We start from the raw sequence: 24849 nt of genomic DNA, 5'->3' as shown, positions 1-24849 counted from the left end.
AAGAAGCGATAGAGATAAGCAGGGAAATTGTATCAGTGGGATATCATTTCCCTGCTTATCTCTATTTCAAATCATTTTAAAACTTACCTGCGATCATTCCTTCTTCTCGGCACGTCGAATTCAAAATCATCACTCTCTGGATCGTACCCGTGATCTCTATAACCAGAGTCCTCTCGGTCCCTCTGCCGTTTTTCCCGTTCCTCCAACGCTTTCCTCTCTTTATAATTCTCATAATCAACATCATGTAGGTCATGCATTTCATATATTTCCTTTCCATCGTCCATTTCATAATGTCTTTGGTCAAAGTTCCTCAAAGGACCAAAATCGGACTTTGTTCTCGCCGGTCGAGGTAAAGATTTGCTTCGTAACTCTGGTTTCACGACTTTCTTTTGATAGTTATCCAATTCCTTCAATGCTGCTTCTAAATCTTGTAATGGTAGAGATATTTTTGGAAATTCTTCTGAAAAAAAGCAATGCATAAGTAGGTAATCAACTTAGCTGAAGCAAATTCTCTCCTTGCAGAATATAATTCAAAATTCACAATAGCTATGTGCGGTAAATAAATGACACTATAGGTACCTATACTATACCGTGTTGATCTAATTACTGTATATATTTTGGGGTTTGGCGGCGTCACTCGCGTCCGTAGGTTTAAACCACCTAATTATATTAGGCCTGCCCTACACGTGCCCCCCGGGTGGTGCCAACCGAGTGACACACTGGCCGGAGGGCTGTTAAATAATACTCCTAGGTGATGGTATGTGCGCAGCATCACCTAGTACTGGGGTTGGGGCCGATTAGGCCGCTGTGGAGCCGAAAGGGCCCAGCCCTAGATAGCGGCTGGCGGGTTTAACCCGGCAGGCGTACTGCAAACTGGAGGGGGATAGGTGGAGAAGTATGGAAGCAAGTTTCAAAAAGGAATTACCCCAGGAGGGTACCACCAAGGGTGGAGAATCCCTCCCTGAGTTGGACTCAGGCAGCCCCACGTATTCTGGGGGGGGCAAAAACTTGCATATAGAAACCGTCACTGAGGAGGTGGGATCCCAGGCCTCCTCTGTGCCAAAAACTGCTGGACCGAATAACGCTTCAGGCGCTGGGCCCCCGGGGAAACCCAAGGGACCGAAGCCTGCGAATCTGGGACGGGGCTCTGCTTCGGCCAAAGTGACGCGACCACCCTCGGGCTTGTGTTGTCGACCTGAGGCTGAGGCGGGGCCTCGTTCAAAACACGGCCATCCTAAGGGGAAACCCAAAAAGTTGGCCAGCTCGGCGTGCGCTTCTCCGCCGAGCTACACTGAAGCCTCGGCTGACGTGGTGAACAAGGTGAGTAGCGCATCAAAACATACCTTACAAAAACCGACAGCGAAACGAGCGGATGCGTCAATGTCGCGACCAGCCGGTGCACCGACGACCATGAACAAAGGGACCTCAGAATACCTGACGGGACCGATGGAATTGGTTGAAGGGAATCCGGCTTTGGGTGTGACCGAGATGCAATCTTGCTCCCGCCCCCCTACAACAGTACCAAATCCTACAGCGGAACGAGCTGCTGTGTCAAAGTTGCGACCAGACGGTGCACCGACGACCACGCACGGAGGGACCTCAGAATGCCTGATGGGCCCGATGGAACTGGTTGAAGGGAATCCATTAGTGGGTGTGACTGAGACGCAATCACGCTCCCGCCCCCCTACAAATTTGGTTGTCTTCACGGCGCCGATGGTTGGGCTGCGGGGGACCCTCGACCCTGCAGGGGAGAAATCTCCTACGGGGCCTGAGTCGTGTCGCCCCCAGTCATCGGCCGGTGGCGATCTGTCCTCGGACTGGACCATTGTTCCCCAACAGAGTCGCAAAGGAAAAAATGCACCAGTTGGGAAACACCAGGAAAGCGACCCACCAGGGAAGCGGACCTCCAACTCGAGCGACGGTACGACAAAAAACCGATTGAGCAGTAAACGACGACGCAAATTAATGGCTCGTCACAAACTACAATCCGAATTGGATAAAACTAGCCCAAATCCGCAAGTGCTATGAGCGGTTCAGCTGCCGCTGCTACGGGTTCCGGACTAGGGCCAAATCGGCATTCAAAACCCGTTCAGACAAGCTCGAGAGACTCTGCTGGCTCTAAACGATCACGTCTCGATGACACTATATCACCGAGAGGGGCGAAAAAGAAGCCATGCCTTAATGAGTACCGGGCTGTCCAGACCGCGAGTTATGCGGATGCAGTTAAGGGTGACCTAATTGTGGCGATAACATCTGACACACCAACTGGTCACCTTAACCAAGAACAAGCCGACCACATCCTGGCATCACTCCAACCCTTGCTTCATCAAGAAGCCTTGAACTATAGGGAAGGAGACGAGTGCATCCTATTTAGGGGCAAACCCATGTTTAAGGGGGGCGTCCTTAAGCTATGGTGCGACGATGCGAGGACGGTGGATTGGCTCAAAGCAGCCACCAAGAAGGTTACACTGCCTTCTGGTGACAAAATCTGCGTCAGAAGACTTGCGGACGTGCCGCGTAGAGTGCGCTGTGGCATCCTGCTCCCAGGTGTGTGGAAGGACATGAAGGTTGTCGGCCTTCAACTCCGGTACCACAATGACTGGGCGCAGGTACACCGCTGTGTATATATATGTGTGTAATGTGGCATCCTGCTCCTTCGGGCTGAGGTACAGGAAGCGGAAACGTTTGTTGTCGTCAGCATACCGGAGGATTTGGTCTCTACGGTCATGGAGCATAACCGTTGCCTAGGATTCTTCTTTGGCTCGGTCTATATTAAGTTCCAGGGGCCAAAGGGTAAATATACCGAATGGCCCCCCGAATGGGACAAACCAACGGTGGAAAATGCGACCACGTCTGCAAAGTCGGATCCTGACTTAAACAAGGCTGAAACACTGCCTAGTTTAACAACAGAAAGTGAGGAGCAAGCCACAGCTCCCTCCACATCGCGCGACACAACTGATGCGCCTATGGAGGTGACGCCTGACGATGAACTCATCCTGCTCTCAGTAGATTCGGGCGACCCAGAGTCGGCTGATTCGGAGAGTGGTGATGAGTACACCAGAAGGTTCGGTGGCTTGGCCCTTGGTCAGGAGGAAGAGGGGATGCTATCTGATGATGGCGAACCCCTCATCTGAATGCCACTTTCTTCAAGCAAACCTCCAGCACAGTCAGAGCGCTACGGCTCAGCTCAGGAAATGGCTGGAGGTAACCACTACGGCCATTGTGCTTATCCAAGAGCCGTGGGTAAGCAACTCTGGCAAAATCAACGGCCTCACTAACATCGGAGGTAAGATTATTTCCATAACAGGTTCTATTAAACCCAGATCCTGTATTTATGTCTCTAATAATCTACAAGTGCATGCACTAACAGAATTCTGTTCTAGGGATGTATGCGCCATCCTACTACTAGGCGACAACAACCACAGGCCCAACATTGTGATCGCCTCGACGTACATGCCGGCAGATGAAGACCCACCACCGCGAGAATTTGCCAGGCTGGTGGAGTACTGCGCGGGAGAGGGTTTGGAGCTTATCGCGGGCACAGACTGCAATGCACACCACCCCCTATGGGGGATGCCTACAGGTAACAACAGAGGTAGAGACCTTGTTGAATACCTATTTACAACTAGTCTTAATTTAGTCAATACAGGTGCCGAACCAACCTTCGTCACTCGCCGATGTAGAACTATCATTGATCTCACACTGGCGACCCCTGGCATCATAGGTAGCATTAACAACTGGCACGTGTCAAAGGAGGCTTCTTGCTCCGATCACAGGTGGCTACGCTTTAACCTACAGGTAAACACTATTACACCCATTCCTACAAGGAATCCCAGGAAAACTGATAGGACACTCTACCGGGCCCATCTTGAAAACCTCCTTACGAATGCATGCTTTCCAGATAGAATTATGAATATACCGGATTTAGAACGTCTGGCAGAGCAACTAACTACAAATATTATTTCCAGCTATAACACTGCCTGCCCCCTGCGGGCAACGAAAGTAGCAGGTGCCAAACAGCAATCCTGGTGGGGACCGGAACTTGCCAAACAAAGACAATTGGTCAGAAGATCACTAAACCGTGCAATGAACACTAACTGCGACCATGATTGGAACACTTACAAAGTAAACAAAGCTGAATACAAAAGACAAATAAGATTCAGAAGCAGTGCAGGATGGAAGAAATTCTGTGATGGCATTGAATCCTGTAATCAAGCAAACAGAGTGCGCAAAGTCATCTCCTGCTGCAATACGACCAAGCTGGGATCGATCAAAAAAGGCGACAACACTCTTACAAAAACACCAGCTGAGACGGAAGCTGTTCTGATGCAGACACACTTCCCCGGCTGCAAATTCATACAACGACATGAAAGGAAAGATACGGCAACCCACACACCATGTGAGGACAACTGGAGTACTGCTGAGCTCATAGTCAGTAAGGAAAAAGTACAATGGGCAATCGACAGCTTTCAAGCATACAAGGCACCTGGTCCAGATGGTATATACCCAGCTTTATTACAATGGGGGGGACCGATACTCACGTCTCATCTATCTGCCATTCTGACATCCAGTCTTGCTCACGGCTATATACCGACCAGCTGGAGGACTGTTGACGTTATTTTCATTCCTAAACCAGGGAAAACAGACTACACGGATGCGAAAGCCCACAGACCTATCAGCCTCACATCCTTTTTACTTAAAACACTGGAACGGCTATGTGATAGACACATTAGAGATACTGCCCTCGCGCGTTTTCCACTACATCGGAACCAACATGCCTACAGCCATGGTAAATCTACCGATTCGGCCTTACACTGTGTGGTGTCCAAAATAGAAGAAGCCTTCCAAGAAAAATCAATGTGCCTGGGCACTTTCGTAGACATTGAGGGAGCTTTCGATAAGACACACTACTCAAGTATACAAAACGCCCTATCACAGCATGAGGTTAACCCCACAGTAGCCTCATGGATTATAAACATGCTAGGCAGTAGAGAGATACAACTTAGCAAGGATAAATCAAAGAAAGTGCTGGTCACCAGAGGCTGCCCACAAGGGGGAGTTCTTTCACCGCTCCTGTGGAACCTAGTTGTAAACGACTTGATCAGCACACTAAACAAAAACAAATTCCATACCATTGGATATGCAGACGACCTAGTAATACTTATCTCTGGTAAGTTCACGAGTGTTGTCTGTGAAATTACACAGAGAGCTCTATCGATAGTTGAGCGCTGGTGCAACAAATATGACCTTTCACATTCACCAACCGACGCCTTCTAGGAAGCTACCAGCTACCAAAGCTATTTGGCTCCGTACTTCAGTTATCGAAAGAGGTTAAGTACCTCGGGATTACCTTAGACGATAAACTTAACTGGAACAAACACCTTGAAAACAAGATCGAAAAAAACAAGCATTTCTTTCTGGCAATGCCACAAAATGATTGGTAATAGATGGGGGCTCTCCCCGAAAATCACAATGTGGCTCTACAAAACCGTCATAAGACCAATGCTAACCTACGGCTCTGTGGTTTGGTGGCCAAGGACACAACAATCGGCGGCTATAAGCAAACTGCAGAGATTTCAAAGACTCGCCTGTCTGGCAATCACTGGCAGCATGAGCACAACACCAACTGCTGCGATTGAGGCAATGCTCGACCTGCCACCCCTACATCTTTTTGTAAGACAAGAAGCTCTAGCGACAGCTGTAAGGTTAAAGACACAAAACCTCTGGAGAATGTTGCCTACAGCACACAGTAAGATCTTAACTATAGCAGCTGAGAAGGAGTCCTCACTCCTTGCCATAAGTGATAAGATCCCAAAGCAATTCATCTTTGACAAGAAATATAAGATACAGCTACGTGAATACACGTCAGAACACAACAGCGTTGAAGACCTTCTAATCTTCACGGACGGGTCCAAGACTGGAAATGGTACGGGTGCTGGGGTCTTCTCTGAGGACCTAAACATTAACATCTCGCACCCCTTGGGACCCCATAATACAGTCTTTCAGGCTGAATGCCTAGGACTTCTACTTGCAGCTTCGGCCATAATTAAAAGAAATGTAACAAACTATTCGATTCGGATCCTATCGGATAGCAAAGCAGCACTCATGGCAATCAAAAGCCATGAAATCACTTCAGGGTTGACCCTTGAGTGTCACTTAGCCCTAACTAAGGTATGTGACCTGGGAAATTCCCTAGTATTACAATGGATAAAAGGACACAGTAGCTCACGTGGAAACGATGCTGCTGATATACTAGCCAGAAGGGCATCTGAAACACCGGTCATGGGACCTTTTCCCATTATACCGCTACCTGCTAGCTGGACCCGGATGATGATTACCCAGCTCACTAGCACTGCTCAGAGAGCGGAATGGTCAAGCAGATCTGACTGCAAGCAAGCCAGAGAAGCCCTACCGGACATTGACTCGAGACTTGCACGTCGGCTTCTCAACCTACGTAGAGTGCAACTACGTGTAATAACAGGGACCCTCACAGGGCACGGCCCCTTTAACAAACATCTCTTTAATCTAGGGATCACAGACAGTCCGCTATGCAGAGCATGCATGGCGACCGAGGAAACGGCAGCCCACGTCATCATGGAATGTAAGGGGGTTGCGGAGTACAGGGCAAGATACCTGGGGTCTCCTGGGTCCCTCCCCGAAGCCTTTGGCAGCCCTCACAAGCTGCTTGGCTTCATGGAGGAGCTCGGGTGGTTTCAGTTTTAGCTGGTTTCCCCCACCTCCCTCTCTCACGCAAAATAGGCGCTTGACGTCGAGTTGCGGAGAAATGCCCGTCTATTATTATATACTGTATATATCAAACATACTTTAACAAAACTCACCTCCTTCTTCATAAAGATGCCTTCCATGTCTATTTAATCCCGGCTGTATGTGCTCATCGTCAAAATCTCTGTGTCCTAAAGGATTAAAATAAAGTATTTTTACTTTTCTGGCCATAATATTAATGTATGTGAAAATAAAGTCTTCTCTGTCTATCAGTTATACTTTTATGGCTTGTGGCTACCACGTTGCTCGTGGTTTTATCCGCGGGTGATACCGTATGCCACTGCTACTGCATAACAATGAATATCAAATAATTACAAAGATGTAAAAATATCTAAGATGTCTATAGAAAATGAAATTTAGAGCGTTTGAATGAATATCTAACTTTGTTTTTTTTTATATAAAGTTCCGTTCAACAAACTGTCATTTTTTCTATTTTAAAAGTAATAATCTCTTACCATGTGGTCTTGAATACACTGGTGGTTGTGTTCTAGCTCTAGAAGTGGATGGCAAAGGCACAGGGTCGGGCGCGGGGCGGCGGGGGTGCTTCAGTCGATTGCTGTTGTAGCCGCTGTCACGGTACCTGTATTTAATAATGGTTTAGATTATCGTACTATGGATTAAACAAATTCTGGTGATGATGATTAGTACCATAATGCATAACTTTTTTTGCGATTGTAGAGAATTAGGTAAAGCGTGAAGTAGATTTTTGAAAATTTCTGCATTGCTTTTATCGCAGATATATGTGAATATCACCTTTGTTTATGAAGGAATTAATAAACAAATTTTTATTGTGTGGTGTCTCGATGTTATCCAAAAGGGCTTCTACATCTTAACGCGAAAAAAAACACAATGTAGCTTTGAGCTGAATATTTTTCTCTATTTTTTAATTCTGTAACAAATTTCGCAACTGAAATGTTGCTCTGCTAAAAGCGCCGTTTATTACCATAGTAAAAGCAAATTACCTGCAATCAGTATCAGAGTGCGACCGCTCGAGGGGCCGCCGCCGCCGCGTGGAGCAGCGCATGCTCGTACCTCGTTGTGCGCGCCTGGACAAAGTGTGTAGCAATGTTTATACTTTGTGAATAAATAAAATATGGCGCCTATAAATATGATTTATTTTTATGCCTTACCTTTTATTTTCTATGATGATAGCTGTTTCTTAAGCTTAAATAAATTGTGCTTAATTCAAGAGAGCACTTTTAACACATAAATTTTCATTTTAGATTATGTTACTAGGTACGATATACATCCTACTACTATTATAAAGGCGAAAGTTTGTAAGTATGGATGTATGGATGTTTGTTACTCTTTCACGTAAAAACTACTGAATGGATTTGAATGAAATTTAGCACACATATAGAGGGTAACTTGGATTAACACATAGGATAGGTTTTATCCCGGAAATCCCACGGGAACGGGAACTATGCGGGTTTTTCTTTGAAAACGTGGGTGAAGCCGCGGGCGGAAAGCTAGTCTTTAATTAGTTGGTATACATTAAAATACTTTTAGCTTCAATTAAAGTAAAATATTTAAGATTCTAAGTAAATATTTTACTCATATTCATATTCAACGAATAGAGCTTCTTCTATTTACTATAATTCAAACGTTGATTAATTATAAAAATAAAAAAATTGTGCTTGTACTAGTGTACACACGTAAGAAGTGAAACTTCTTTATGACCTTATTTTTCAAATAGTTTGGAAAATCCAAAAGTGCACGCCTCATAATCTCATCCTTTACAATAAAATTGATTATTTATAAAGAGTATACTAATAATATAAAAAAGAAATAAAATAAAACAGTTGGAAAAGTAAAGAAAGCGGTACCGTAATAATTGAGCTATTTTTCTTGTGGCCCCACCTAGATGTGAAACTGCGCAGGTTTAAGGGACTGACTACCAACTTATTTTTTTAAACCTTGGCTTATAGTATAAAGAATCGAGTTTATAATGGTGAATTTTGAGTACACTATAAATATAAAAAAAAATAAATAAATAAATAATATATATAGATATATACTAAAATTATGGAGAACAGTCGATATTTTTTTTTGTTTATTTAATAACAATTAAACCACATCGAATCAGACCCTGAAAAATGAAAGGGTTCTATTCCTGAGCATACTCAAGCGTAAGAGAAAAAAAAAGACTCGATTAGTAAAGTATTTCGGTCGCTATCGTGTTAACAAGGAAATCCTCCGCACATACAGACACACGGACGTCCAAGACAGAACTTTTTTAAACTGTTTTTTAACTAGTTTAAATAACAAAAATAACATCAAAAATATCATGAATGTTAAAAATAGTGATTTTTCTTAATATGTGTGTGTATGTATTATCTTACAAGTGCAATGTATGATACATAAAGACATTTTAAGTTTGAAAAATCAGATGTTTTGCGCGAAGTGACAGTAGTACCCACCTCAACGCTTCGCTTATGAGGCGTACAAAAGTAATTTACTATACTCAACGTATTTCTGTAAAGTTATTACGCGTGGTAGAGATAAGGAAAAGACGGCGCGTAACGGAAAAATGTCACGCGTAACGAAAAAATGTTATATTATTTTTTTTTACAACCCCGATACAGGAGTTTCACTTCAAAAAAATATAAATTTGCCGTAAAGATACCATCAAAATACTCACATATACGTATTATAGGTTATTGAATGATTACATTGAAGAAAAATTACCTACCTGGAATGATACCGATGGTGCTCTTTGGGCGGGCGCGTACACACGTAGCAGCATACACGCCAATATAAAAACCTGAAATCATCAAAATGTATTTCGATGTAAAAACCAAAAAAAGAAAAAAAAAGAACCATTTCAAGTAAAAGTTAAAACCAGAATATAAAAAGTTTCGCCTTTATTTTTTATACAAGCACTAACTCGTAACGGAAAATATCTATACTGCATTTGAATGCACATGCACACGAAATAGCATAGATATGTATTGTATCTATCATAAATGTTGTGAAGTTTTTCTTTAATAAATAAAATAATTCTAGTTAAGTACATTGTTAAACGATATTAAGACTAGGCTCTGCAATTTAACCCTCTTATAGCTCTTTCATTTATTTTTTAATGTACAGAGATATTATTTCATGAATACTAAAAAAAATACCTGAATGAAGACGCCATAACATCACCAATATTAGACAAGCACAGCAGCATGAGCGGAATTCCCAAAATGGCGTAGAAGATGGTAACCACCTTGCCCGTTTGAGTCTTCGGCGCGATGTGACCATAACCTGGCCAAATTATTTAACAAATTAAATACCTATACCTATAAGTTAAATCAGTTTTATTCATGTATTTTTACAGCACTGATATTTGAGAAAAAAATGTGGTAGAGTGAAAAAATAGCAGAGTGCTTTTATTATGTGCTCTATAACGATTTACTTGCTGTGCTCTGCGGTTTTACCCGCAGTGCTCCGCTCCTGTTGGTCGTAGCGAGTTGATAATAATATATCCTATAGCCTTCCTCGATGAATGGGCTATCTAACTCCGAAAATTTTTTTTAAAATCGGACCAGTAGTTCCCGAGATTAGCGCGTTTAAAAAACCCTTCAGTTCTTTATATTAGTCTAAATTTTTTTTTCATCCTTTTGGTAGAAAACCAATAAAAGTAAATCGTGATAAAGTTCAAAATAGTGTAGTATCTTATCTACTAATATAGAAATATGTAAAATATTGTATATATACCTAGTGATTTATAAACACTAGCGGATAAGCGAATAAGGATGCAGCAGTATAATGTACCTAGCTAAAGTTCAGAGTAGTAGATACCTACGTCTATAATATGGATGTAATACATAATATATTTTTTAACATAGGTAACATAGGTACCTAAACACATTCGAAACTTCCGTGGTAATTACAAACATGTTACACTACTGTTTGTAATTTGACTACAAAAAATATAAACATGTCTCTCAATCGAAACCAAAATAAAAATTAGTTATAAGTTATTAAATATAATATCGCCACAAGAGGGCGCCCTTGACGTGATCCGGTATAAAATAACGGAAATTATAACTATTTGGCAGCTACAAATCATTATTTAATAAAAAATAGTGAATGTTCCTATGACGCAAAATTTTTAATAAACTTAATGTGACTATTGACTAATATACAAAATTACTACGAAACAACTGGACGGATTCGGATAAAGATTTATAGAAATAAGTTATACAGCAGAATAACTCATGAAATGCTTGATTTTACCCGCGGGAGTCCGCGGGTGAAACCGCGCGGCACAGCTAGTTATAAAAAAAAGACGTGTGGCACTCGGGGACTGCCGCGGTAAAGCTAATGCATAGCATGCCTTCAAGCCACACCTCCGTGCCCATCGGAGTGGGGAGCATGAGGTTTTTTCGTTACGGAATTTCTGGATTCGGTCCCCGCGCTCACGGCTCGCGATAGAAGCTATGCAATAGCTTAATATAAAATGTTTGAAGTCGCAAATTGCGACCCTGGAAGTCACTTTAAATTTACCCATATTATATTAATTATAATGTTTTGTATAAGTAAGAAAATTAGACGGCCAATTACGTACCATGTTTGAAGTATTGCAAATGGGCTTTACCAGTATCATTGTTTAGCAGATTACGAGTTAGACAAAATAATTACTACTTGATACACAAACAATGGACAGCTTACAGTGGGTCAGGGTCTGTACTCTGTAGATATTGAATTTACATATTTGATACTATATCTCCAGACTCTAAGCATATTAATTTTTTATGAACGAGGTAGGCCCCATTGATAAAATAATATACTTAAAAACATAAAAGAAATTTTCATTTTAAAATACTTATTAACAGATTAATTATTTTGTAATTTATCAAATAAAAAAATGTAAAAAGTGTATTGCATCGGCCGGGAATCGAACCCGGGCCGCCCGCGTGGCAGGCGAGCATTCTACCACTGAACCACCGATGCTTACAAATTATGTTCTAAAATTTGTTACACTTACCGAAGTGGTAAAATATTCTGCAATGAATTATTACACAATTATTTTTTTATTTCCTATGAGTCATATTTTAATCAATAAACAACTCTATTTCTATTGAAATAAAAGCTTTATTCTAAAAAAATGTTATAAAATATGTATTTTAAGATTTCATTACAAATTAATAATTTTTGCTCTTGAATATATTTTCATATTTTAAAAAACTATCAGTATTATTTTTATGTCTTTATAAGTTATTAATATGGGTAAAATTATTTCATTTCATTTCTGTTTATTTATGCCAGGCTCTGCCCACTTCATCCACGAAATAATGACCTATTTAATATTTTCTTATGTTATAAAAATTAACTTCTCTCGTACACAATACAAAAGTATTGAATACAATTCAATTTAACCTAAAAAAAATAATGTAATCTGAAAAAATATTTATCTATTTCAATGAGAAAGTAAGCGAAATTGAATCCTGTAAGCTCCTGTGATATTGATCCCACCAAAAACATAAATGTAAAAATTGGAGCCGAGTTCAATCGTTGACTTAATTTGCCAAAAAAGAAATGAGATCTAATTAATGTGTGCCTAGTTCTGCAGACAGTCCAGAAATTTATTTATAAAGATGTATTAAGTTCTTAGGTTGACTGAAAACTCAATTGTTTTATTTTCCCTTAGAGAACAATGTTTATTCCAAAATATAACTTTTTTAATTTGAATAATATAATTATTTTCACAAAGCAAACAACTAATGACCTATTGAACCCCATAATTTGATGAGGCTAGTTTTTAGAACCTCACAAAATATAAACAGTATATAAAACTAGCCTCATCAAATTATGGGGTTCAATAGGTCATTAGTTGTTTGCCTTGTGAAAATAATTATATTATTCAAATTAAAAAAGTTATATTTTGGAATAAACATTGTTCTCTAAGGGAAAATAAAACAATTGAGTTTTCAGTCAACCTAAGAACTTAATACATCTTTATAAATAAATTTCTGGACTGTCTGCAGAACTAGGCACACATTAATTAGATCTCATTTCTTTTTTGGCAAATTAAGTCAACGATTGAACTCGGCTCCAATTTTTACATTTATGTTTTTGGTGGGATATCATTACTTTTTGTACAGAAAATTACTCTGCAAATTTGATTTACTTTATGAATATAATACTTTTTATATACGATTTTTTATATATTTTTTCTTGCGGTTTCTTTGTATGGTTTGTTTAGTATTATTTTCTATATTTTCTTGTATGTTATGAATGTCAGCGCACATTGCCCCGTCATTATCTGCAATTTTTTAAACTCGTTTTCTGTTTAAAAGATTACATGATTTTCTAAACATCCAGCGTGAATTTGTACACACACTATTACAAAGATGCAAAGATCGTTGTAATCGTCGCCTTACTCCATGACGTTACGGTATTGCCATGACGCGATTTTGAAATTTTACTCTTAACGCGCCTAAAGATGTTTCACTTATATTATATTACCTACCTACGCAAATTAAATCATTCCGACCTTCGACGAAGCTTTCTTCCATTACACTGAAATTAAAACTAAACTAAACACTCATAAATAAAGAATAAATAAATGTGAATATGTAAAATTATATATTCGCTTGGCTCGTCTTGGCGGGGGCACTACCGTGCCCCCAGATATTATTGTTACCTGTATGAGCAATATTTTTATTACAATTTTCTTTTATTTTACGTTTAATAACAGTTTTGAATAAAGAAATCATGCAATCGAAGTAATTAGCCCTAGCGATACTAGCGCGAGTGAGTGTGATGTCAGAGGCGCTTCGAATCTACAGATGTTTCGCGCTAAAATAATATGTAAACTTCAATAATCTATATCTCAGTCATTTATTGATGGATTTCAAAATTTTTTTCGGCCACTGACTAGTTTTGATCTATTTTTTAAGACTAGTAAGGTGAATATACTATTTTCTATTTTTATAAACATTTCCATTTTTCCATACAAACAAAATTTATGTCATTGAAAAAAAAATTAAATACAGACAAATTCAGTATTTTCTGATTTTTTCCTTTGTACACTCACTATTACCTAGTTGATTACAAAATTTGAACTTTCTAGGTCATCTGGAAGTGGGTTAGGTTTTGTATATGTCTATAAGTCAGTCAGTCTTAAAAATTGCGATTTTTGGATATTAATATCTACGCAACTGTTTAATCTGTATTTATGAAATTTAAGGCTCTTGTTAATCTTGAGGTCCTCTTGATATGTACCAAATTTGGTTTATTTAACTTAAATAGTTTTCGAGTTATAAGGGGGTGAAAAGTGGCTCGAAATGGTTCGTGTAAATATACACACGGCTGCTGCTCGCCAGTTCTCTTCGCTTGAACTCGGCTTGACACGCTGCCGCGTGTCTAGATATTTTTTTTATCAGTTTTCACCAAAAATAACTTGAATTATTTTCATGTGTCTTGAATTATTTTCAGACATTTAAATATTACTGAAAATGGAAAAATCTATTATTGTTTGTTTGAACGCACTAATCTCGGGAACTACCTACTGGTCCGATTTGAGAAATAATTCGGTGTTAGATAGGAGGAACGCTACAGGCTATATTAGGTATATTATTATTTATAATCATCTTGCTAAGACCAAAAAATAGGGGGGAGCACTGCGGGTAAAACCGCGGAGCACAGCTAGTAACACATAAATATGTGAAACGATTTTTACATATTCTTTCAATTAAGTATCTAGGTATAAACGCAAAACACGCAAGTCTAACCAAACTTAGTTTTTATAAACGCAAATTAAATACAAGCAATTAGGGATTTCTACTTCATTCTAGTGAAGGTAAACCGAAAAATGTAGGTTAGACCTTAGGGTTTCCCCAGTGAACCGCGGGACCAAACGACCTCCAGTTAAGATATTACCAACTTTAAAATGAATAAAGACCTTCTATGAATCTAATCTATTGCCAATTATGAGTAAGTGTTTTCGAAAGTGTCGATTCTTTTACTAGATGAATAAATGTACTTTTTATACTGATGTAATCGAAAGATTTCATTTGGATGAACCTATTCAACACACTGTTTCATATTTTGTTTGAAAACAAGGGTCTAGTATATGGTTTAAGTTCTTAAATATTTTTTATAGCTACACGTTAGCGCATACGCACTAATCACTCTGCCAAAAAAATTATCGGTTTCATAATTATTAGTAAAACAGTAGGTAAAAATAAAATATTTTATTAAATTATAAAAAAAAGGTAAATATTTTATTTTCACTAATCAAAATAGAGTAAACACAAGACATGACATGACATGAGCACAAGAAATGATATACCTAATTATTATGATATAAGACCTAATTAGTAGTACAAAATAATGAACAATCATTTAATATCAGGATAATTTTCCCTTATGAGGGTTTCCTTCTTTCACATGAAGATGTTCAATAACTTATTTAACTTGACAATTTAATTGATATCAATTTTTTCTTAACCTATCCTTAACATTATAATAAATTATTATCTGTAGTCTTAACTTAGTCATAGCTGTTAAGAGTAATAGTCTAACTATTACAAAATGATCTAGTGTTGATGCGTCTATCTAGCAGTAATAAGCTAGCGATCAGCTAGCGATCTAGCAGTGCGAAAACAATTGGCGGACCAATGCACGCAATCAGTTGCTTAATGTTGCCGTCGTTCCGAATTTCACTTGTATTAGGGAAATAATTAAATTAATTAAATCACATCACAACAATCTGATATCAATTGGACACATTTTAAATAGATATCAATATTAAAACGAATAGATAAACTTGTTGTAGGTACAATGTACATATCAATCGCAAGAAAATATCGAGAGAAAATGGAGCTTTTTATTTTACATACAACATTTACACTAATAATAGAGTTGTTTTACCAACAAGCAAAAATATACAATTTGCTACTTCGTATAATAATAAATTTTTGTACTTTTGTTGTTCAATGACTTTAGTTTTAGCAAACATAATAAGATAGGGATAAAGATTATAACCAAGAGTAGGTACGAGTACCATATCAATTTTAAAACAAGTTATCGCACAAACTGCACTCAAAGCTATTGCTATTTACTCCATATTTATTCATTACTAGCTGCGCTTCGCGGTTTCATCCGCGTGGCTCCGCTCCTTTTAATCTCAACGAGATGATATATGGCCTATAGCTTTCCTCGATGACTGGGCTATCCAACACCGAAAGAATTTTTCAAATTGGACCAGTAGTTCCTGAGATTAGCGCGTTAAAACAAACAAACGTTTCAGCTTCATAATATAAGTACATATAGATTTTTATTCATTATTATTGGTAAATCTTATTCCATCACTTGGCAACACTGCCCACTGAAAAGGCTACAGCTGCGCCTGCGCAACCTCAGTTACATAGCAGAGGTTCGCGCGGTCGCTCTGAACGTTTTTAAATTATATTTATGTGTTAATATATTGTGACTATGAAATTACTGATAGGTTCGTATTATTTTTTTCTAGTTTTTTTTTAATAGATCACGTTAATGTCGTTAATTTTGGTGTAATTTTTGTGTGTGTGTTTGTTTTTAATTGATTAAATTAAGAATTAAAATAATTAATTTGATCGCTTCTTATTATATTAAAATTAAAGGTACTATTATTAAATATCTACGAAATAATTATCGTAAACATAATATTATAACTAACTAACTATATTATAAATTTTAAATTGATTATTTTAAAATAATTAAAATAATAAGTGCATACTGAATACAATTAAGGCATACGCATAGACTGTTCCAAAATTAAATATTTTATGTTATTATTTCGAGTCTCTACATTTTCAACTAACATCAATTTTAAAACACAACACTATTATATAAATTAAAACACCACTTCAATTTCATTTATTTCGCCAATCTATATAATACATCACAATACTATAACGCTTGCAAAATGTTAGTCTGTTACTCAATCACTCAGTAACGGTCCAACAGATTTGAAGTTAGCAAAGTGTTTTATTACATTCTTGATATACAGGCTGATTTCATCATGTCAATATATGTATATATAATCAACTAATTGACTCCGATAGTACAGTGGTTAATTACTACGACTAGAATAGTTTCGGTTCGGTTCCTGGTACTAGAAAATTATTGTATTCAGAAGAGTATTTTTATCGTATGTTTGGTGAAGTTATAAAAATAGTAGGTTTATTTATTAATATAGATATTACACATAATTAAGACTTGAAATTTCTCAAAACAACCCGGAAGTAAATTAATGATTTATCGCATCATTATGTTCGTTATTTAATCGACTCTTTTACTTGTACTGACTCTATCACTTTGTGTTTAATAATTGATTTTATTATTAAGTTTATAGTTTAAACCGCATTAATTACTGCTTCATATACATATATATTAATCAAAGTTCCACACATATTTAACAGAAAGCTTATTCTATGAAAAAATGAAACTTACCTACAACCTATTGAGCTTAACAATTTTAAAAATTAATACATAATAACATCATACTACGCATCTGGAATACAAATTAAAATATTAAAAGAAACCTCGAAGATCTTAAGCCATGGTCAATTCGTCATACAATCCCAAAAGGCAGTATTACAACAGAATAATCCTTGAAAATTTCGCAACGTCCCCGCCCGCCCACTCGTACGTTTTTCCACGCCAGAGCTTTTAATTCCATTGCTGTGTGTATATTATATAATATAACACACGTGCATAGTCACGGTGCAATGGAATGGAAACTATACTTAACTCTAACCGGAGTTTCTGCTAATAAATTTTGTATGTATTCGTTCGGGTTAGTAGATATGACTATAAAAAGGTCTATAGTTTACAAAACTAAAGTCAACTCAAAAGTATCTCTATTTGTTAGTTTTCCTTACACTTGAAACATTTGACATAATTAAGTTTCTGTTAGGTTTTTGTTTCGAAAATTGGACGTTGAACTACATAATATAAATCTATACTAATATTATAAAGCTGGAGAGTTTGTTTGTTTGAACGCGCTAATCTCAGGAACTGGTCCGATTTGAAAAATTATTTCGGTGTTAGATAGCTCATTTATTGAGGAAGGCTATAGGCAATATATCATCACGCTAAGATCAATAGGAGCGGAGCAATGCGGGTGAAACCGCGCGGCACAGCTAGTTATAAATATAGGGATAGAAAATTTATGTTTGCGCACACGCAAGCTACAGTTTGAAAACTAAGGTCTACTCTACATACAAATGGTTTGAATAACAATTAATACACTATTAGTTGTGTCAACAACTTTTTGTTCCACACAATTAGGTTTTTGCACTCAAACAGCATTTATCCATAAAATTACTAGGATCTTATTTATAGGTATAACCTTATGAATCATCGCACTATGTCATGATGGCTACTGTTTATAATTGGGTTGTTTAACATTGAGACAATGCCCTTACGTCACTGTATTGCATTCGAGTGAAGCTGTTATTAAATGAAAAATCATATGAAATGATAACAAAAACATCGTGTGGTTATTTGTCATGTCGCTTTGTAAATAAATGCTTGGATCGACTGTTATTTTTGGTACAAATATTATTATCGAAGTTAGTTTTCTGCAGTTTTCAGTTATATGTAAACGCAATTAAATGTGGTAATAGACCATATTATTATTAATGTGGGCTATTACCTATTTTATGATACGTAGTCATTAAATTGTATCGATAAAAATAATTGTTTCAGATCCGTAGAGCAAAACACTGCTTAATGATTTATTGAAAAGGGTCAGGAAATATTGGTAGTTGTAGTGTATGTGAGTGAAAGAGACCACAGTGGTAATAATTGTTGCTTTTGATAGTCTATTTCCCGGGGAAGAAAGTCTTCGCCCTTCGGGGAAGAAATAGAATAACATCACGCTCAAAAGAAACGGAGCAATTAAAAAAATAATTATTGGATTTTATCCCACTTTTGCATCTTTTTCATATAATCCTTTTGAGAGCTTAGCTTAGAGCTTAAAGCTAAGCTATTTAAATTAATAATAATAAATGTATATTCCAGGTGGATTGCTGTTGCTGACAGGTGTGTTTGCAGAGCGCTGGCAGTGGCCTGACGCGGACCAAGCTGAGTCCGTGAGGATCGATACCAAAGTGCGCTTCATCGATAAACCTACTTCTGAAAGGTATTTTAAAACTAAATATGTAAACTATTTAATTAAATTTTATTAAAATTAGATTAATTTGAAGAATGTAATTATGCAGGTATACATCAAATATGACCCCCGTAATCAAATATGACAAAATTTCTTTAAAATTACGAACAATTTTTAGGAAATTTAAATCACAACGTCCATTCAAATGTATTGAAGTACACATTATATCGAAAAGTTACGAGTCCGTCTTGATATAAAATGTTGAAAGTTGCTTAATATGAAGACCTTGATATTGAACTTGCTCACCTAAGTTGATCACTCGGTAGGAGTTATTTATTTTTATAGTTTTTAAATAATTAAATATAATAATTACGCAATAAACTTATAATCATACATATCCTAGCATTCCTAGTTTACTCCTTAATCCAAGTCAATTATACATTTAATCCGTTCTCTATCCGTTTGGCCTGTGTGAAACCCGATAATTATTCAAATTGGTTATTACTTATTATAAAAAAAACGTTTGGAATATTCGGAAGTGCATACATCCAATGATGCGGTATTCGCCACCCAAGGTCACACGCAGTTTCGCATGGCCGGTTTCTGGTCCCTTGGCCGACATCTATAAACAATATCACTTGCTTGCGTTACTTGTTAATCTCACATTGTAATACCATTGTTAGTTGATTTGCCTTGATAAGGTCGGTAATTTAAGCGCGTTGTTTTATTCGATGGTGGTGATTTAGTAAGTTCGTCCTAATACAGTCCTATTCTCAATTAATGCAAGTTTAGTGTCTGTGTTTCGTGTCAAAGTTATATGTAATAAATTATCCTTTACACATTATAAATAATGAAAAACAACTAAGTACATAAGAATTATAACAATGAATTACGTTAATTGATTTAAGAACTCATTAAAACTTCAGCTTTACGGAATAGTCCAAAATATCATTAAAATTGGTACGCACGTTGATTGAAAATAATTGTTGAATAATACACGTTGTACCAGTATTTACAAAACAAAAGCATCAATTAATAGCACATTAATCATATTCTCTCTACATATTCATAGTTCAATAACCAACAAATACAAATTTAATCGTAGTTTTTTACACTAAAGATGATCAAAACTACAATTAATAGAATGCTAATGAGTCATTAAACAACACATATTAAAACATTAATTACTATAATATCCGATTTTGAGCAACTTAGTGAACCACGAAGCGAGTTGTGTAAGCCTCTTACAATTGTATTGAATTTACGAAAGCATGTACTCCATGACCGATATTTTAATTTGTAATAAAAGCATGTTGTAAGTACTATGAGAAACTTAATATTGAGGGAATGCATTTGGTAGAGCCAAATACAAATTTAATTGCCAAATATTATTTGTATGGAGATTTTAAATAATTCGTCAATTAAATAATTCAGTCCCTATCTACCTATATTTTAAATATATAAAAACCGGCCAAGTGCGAGTCGGGCTCGCGCACAAAGGGTTCCGTAGCAGCAAATATAATAAACTTATTATGTCAATTTATACACCTGGTGAATGGAGCCTAAACTCTCCCGATATTTTGCCTTGTACTTTTATGTAGATTTTATATCATCGCGGATTTTTAAAGGTGTACAATACTGTAGTATATTTTTTGATCTATCTTATAAGGTTCAGCCATCGTTTTCAGTGTAAGCACAATAACTTAACCAAAATTACAGTTAAATCAACCTATCTCAAAAACTATAAGAGATACTTTGATCAAACCAAAAATCGTTGAAAGAGTTAATTAGCATGCATCACCTCTATTTTTTTTAGAATTTTATACCCCGTAGTTATAAAAATAGAGGGGGGGGGACATACTTTTTACGACTTTGAGAGCTGATATCTCAAAAACCGTTCACTTTAAGAAAAATGTTTTTTAGAAAACTTTATATCATTTTAAAAGACCTTTCCATTGATACCCCACACGGGTATGTACATCGAAAAAAAAAATTTCATCCCTCAGTTACATGTATGGGGGGCCCCACCCCCAATTCTTTTTTTTACTATTTAGTGTCATATTTTTGTAGCGGTTCATACAACACATATTCCCATCAAATTTCATCACTGTAGTACTTATAGTTTCCGAGTAAATCGGCTGTGACAGACGGACAGACGGACAGACGGACATGACGAAACTATAAGGGTTCCGTTTTTGCCATTTTGGCTACGGAACCCTAAAAACGAATGTTTGTCAGTGTGCCCTCTTAATAATCGTAAGCTAGGTATGCATTTGATCATGTGATGATCTTCAGCAAAGTGTTGTACATAAGCCCACGAAGTTTTCTTAGCTGGTTCAACCAACCTTCAGCAGTATACAGGCGAAGTGTATATTTTTATATGTACGTTCAATGATTTCTCCTCACTATCTAACCGGATATTTCATATATTTTTCTAGCGTTTAGCGTATCATTTGTCCTTAATCATTTATCGTTTATCGTGTCATTTATTCTAGAGAGCACCGCAGCAGCATCCAACAGGACGAAGATGCGGCCTTCAAGCAGCCCACAGATACGGAGGGGTTCTACAACCAGCCGCCCGGCGCCGGCCGTTTCCCCGTCAAGAGCGAGCGAAGCGATAACTACCAGGACTCAAGGAACAGGTGATTTTCTGATGTTTTAGCGTGTATATACGTTTAAAGGTTTAAAAAACATGTTTTAGGATTTACTTATGGCGTCTGTAAAGCCATAAAAAAATATGTAAACTTGTCAATCATACGAATATAATATAATGAATGAATATAATGTAGGGTACATACAACGTACATTTCCTGTCATTTATTAACTATTAATTATTTTAATAAAAATTATTTATATTACTAGAATCTCCTGTAAATTATTTCTAAATCGAAATTAATGATATAAATTTTTCAAAATTATATTTTAATCGTATTTTCATAATCCTTAATTGTATTGTTGAAAGTTACAGGAATCAATTGTTAGAAGCCGAAAGCACAGTGGACATGCTGCAGTACTGCAAATGTGAATATTCGCCTAACTGCAACCTGCGCTCTGATTACAGCGTAAGTATAGAAACTTGCGTATGTTTAGATTATTATTTATTACCTACTCTTTGATTAAACAATTATCATACATTTTATCATTTATTTACTAAATTTATTCTTTGACGGCTTATAGTATACTTAATTGAAGTGAAACTTCTTTATCGGGGTTGGAAAAAAATTTAGTGTAACATTTTTTCGTTACGCGTGACATTTTTCCGTTACGCGCCATCATTTTCTTATCCCTACCACGCGTGATTCGACGTATTTCTGAAAAGTCATAAAGAAGTTTTACTTCTCACGTGTGAAATGTACACGTACATTCTCTTTTTATTTAGACTTTGTTCTATTTTCGTTTATTTGTAACGCATCAATAATTTCAGAACGCATGTGGAGCAAACCAGTACCTTTGTTGTTACACAAAACCCAACAAAGTGTATCCACAAAATTCCGGTAATTATAATTAATTTCATGAATTTTTCCTTACTCATAAACATTTGGAACATTTTTACATTCATTACCTATTTGTAATAATTTTCAGAATTCTTCAATGAAGTGAACGACGAACGTCTCCGAATTTATCCTGGACAAGAATATCTCGCTGGGCCCTTTCCACCTCCCACTTACAACCCTAACTATTCACAAAACAACGAAAGGGATAGAAACCGAAATCCTGGAATTCTGGTTGGTCCTGAAGGCCCCACCGGTAACGTCGGTCCTCACAGACCCATTCACTTAGGTTCCAGTGCAGATGCTGCTAAACCAGTACTCGTTGGACCAGAAGGACCTACAGGAATCATTGGTCCAAATGAAAATACACATCAAAACTACGGACAAAGCGGAAGCGCGCAGAGAGGAGTACTCGTCGGCCCCGGGGGACCCACAGGAATAATTGGCCCTGCATATAACAGACCAGTCTTAGTTGGACCCGGCGGACCAACTGGTATTATTGGCCCCCGCAGGCCAGGAATTTTGGTAGGTCCAGGTGGACCGACTGGCATTATTGGACCGAAGAGACAGGGGGTATTAGTTGGTCCAGGTGGACCTACAGGAATCATTGGGCCTGCTGGAATAAACAGACCTTCAAATGGACCAGGAATTTTAGTTGGCCCCGGTGGTCCTACCGGTATAATCGGCCCAGGAAGGCAGATTCTGGTTGGCCCTAACGGTCCCACCGGCCACATCGGTCCGAGAAACAGCTACGGTAAATAATGTGTGTATTTGTGTGCATCTGTGATAACCAATGACTAATTTATTCCTTGTGCTGTAATTGAATCATTGAAAATGAACATTGTTGTATATGTATAATATTATAACAGCGCTAACGTTGTGAAAATTTTGTTATCATAACATGTTATGACTGTTTCTTGACTTCTTGATAGCATAGAGTGACGAGTCAATCTGGAAACATAAAGCCTGATACTAAGAGTTATGTAAACATGATTTACGAACACTTAAACATCTTCTTTACAAATAGATATGCGAGAGAAAAGAGCTAAACGCAGAAAGTGTCACAGATTTGTGAAGAAGATTAGACATTATCAATAAAATGCAAATATGAAGTTCATCTCGTATGTAAGTAAATGGTAAACAATCTCTGTCACTAATGAAGTAGAACTTACAATAAATGTTCTATGTATTCTTCTAAGTTTATAATATTATTTTCATGTGTGATAACTTGGCTCTCTTTGTAAAATAAGTGTTTATTTTATTTATTTCTGTGAAAACTTTTGTGCTTAAATTGACTGTTAATTTGTTGTTTTTTTATTACTATACTTAATAATTAATCACTCCAGATTTACGTCAAGTTGTTTTTCTGCGTACTGTATTTTAATTTTAGCTTTTAGTTCTTCTAGTATTTTGTTTGTTGTAATATTATTAATTCAACCATTATTTTCTGTGATAAGGCCATTATTGTAAGATTAAAGATTTATAAAAATTACAGAATGTACATGACAAAGAAAATTATGAAGGAATTTCGAAGAGATTTCAACATCATCATAATAAAAGTGTATTACACAATAATTTGTATTTTATTTACTCGTTGTACCAAAAATTTTCCTATTTCTATTTCATTGCATAGGTACAAGATACATAACAACATTATTACCAACTGATAAAAATGTATAGGTACGTATAGTATACAGAGTATCCCAACACTCCCACCGTCGGTATTCTAAGCTCAATGGAGATTATAGTTTTGCATACGCTCAGTAGGTACGTAAAAAATACTTATAAAATTGCAGGTGCTTTTTTTTTCAAATATGTAGATGAATTCTTAAAACTTTTTGTGTACACCCCTAACAAGCAACCAGCCCAACTTTGCCACCCGCGTGAGCTATCGTTTAAGATTATGTTTTCATAGACAAAATGCTCACATTAGCAAAGCGTTATTATACTGGCTGCGCGAAGCTAGAGAAGAAAACATGAATTTTAAGGAAAAATTTAAGCAAAAAAAAAAATTACGTGTTCAGTGTATGCAAAACTACAAGTCCCTTCGAGCTTAGTATACCGATAGCGGGACACCCTGTACGAAGAAGTAATACCTAATTGTAGGATAGAGTAATGTAGGTAGAGTATAAGTATCAATTATTTTTTTGAAAAATATCTACCTAACACAATATATTTTCAAACAAAACAGTGAATTAAAAAATGAAACACACTCAATAATATTAATGATTAATTACTATTACCAAGAACAACTGCGTATAGTCACAAATAAATGACAACAAAAATCAAAAACACTGACATAATATTACAAAGAAAAATGATCCTCGGAGACTTTAATTAGACTGCGTATAAAAATTTGACGAATTGTGTGAAGTTTCTCTGGCGGAGAGCCAAGCGTGATCGGTCGAAATATCGAGAGATTTTCTGCTCGAAGCAATTGTCGGCGAGTCTAGTAAAATTGATTTATACACACTTAAAATA

The 24849-nt window shown here is 37.0% G+C and overlaps 3 protein-coding genes and 1 non-coding gene across 6 annotated transcripts in view; 2 read left to right on the top strand and 2 right to left on the bottom strand.

Annotated features, from left to right (window-relative positions):
- The window catches only part of LOC123696653, a 35302-nt gene that overhangs the window by 2922 nt on the left and 7531 nt on the right, over nt 1–24849 (bottom strand). Inside the window, exons 5-10 of one of the 2 annotated variants that reach the window (XM_045642981.1) lie at nt 9906–10032; nt 9476–9547; nt 7746–7829; nt 7239–7363; nt 6840–6914; nt 88–460 (exon numbers count right to left, since the gene is read on the bottom strand). In XM_045642981.1, the coding sequence (XP_045498937.1) occupies nt 88–460; nt 6840–6914; nt 7239–7363; nt 7746–7829; nt 9476–9547; nt 9906–10032 (856 nt within the window). The remainder of the gene's footprint in view (nt 1–87; nt 461–6839; nt 6915–7238; nt 7364–7745; nt 7830–9475; nt 9548–9905; nt 10033–24849) is intronic. The other variant, XM_045642982.1, reaches the window with a different exon arrangement.
- On the top strand, nt 2673–4836 carry LOC123696655. Its single transcript, XM_045642986.1, has 2 exons — nt 2673–3286; nt 3384–4836. The coding sequence occupies exon 1, from the start codon at nt 2727–2729 to the stop codon at nt 3132–3134; it is 408 nt and encodes a 135-aa protein (XP_045498942.1). The 5' UTR covers nt 2673–2726; the 3' UTR covers nt 3135–3286; nt 3384–4836.
- Nucleotides 11654–11724, bottom strand: Trnag-gcc. Its single transcript has one exon. It is a non-coding gene; the product is annotated as a tRNA-Gly (tRNA).
- On the top strand, nt 16115–23943 carry LOC123696654 (collagen alpha-2(I) chain-like). 2 transcript variants are annotated; one of them, XM_045642985.1, is made up of 6 exons: nt 16115–16228; nt 18787–18907; nt 21373–21519; nt 21846–21939; nt 22302–22371; nt 22460–23943. In XM_045642985.1, exons 1-6 carry the CDS (start codon nt 16213–16215, stop codon nt 23128–23130), a joined length of 1119 nt encoding a protein of 372 aa, XP_045498941.1. In that variant the 5' UTR covers nt 16115–16212; the 3' UTR covers nt 23131–23943. The 2 variants fall into 2 exon arrangements, with proteins under 2 accessions (XP_045498941.1, XP_045498940.1); XM_045642984.1 differs by having other exon boundaries at nt 21840–21939.

This window comes from Colias croceus, chromosome 13 (assembly GCF_905220415.1).
Source record: "Colias croceus chromosome 13, ilColCroc2.1".
Taxonomy (NCBI): Eukaryota; Metazoa; Arthropoda; class Insecta; order Lepidoptera; family Pieridae; genus Colias; species Colias croceus.
Note: the sequence above shows the minus strand (reverse complement) of the source record. Positions and strands in the feature narration are given on the sequence as shown.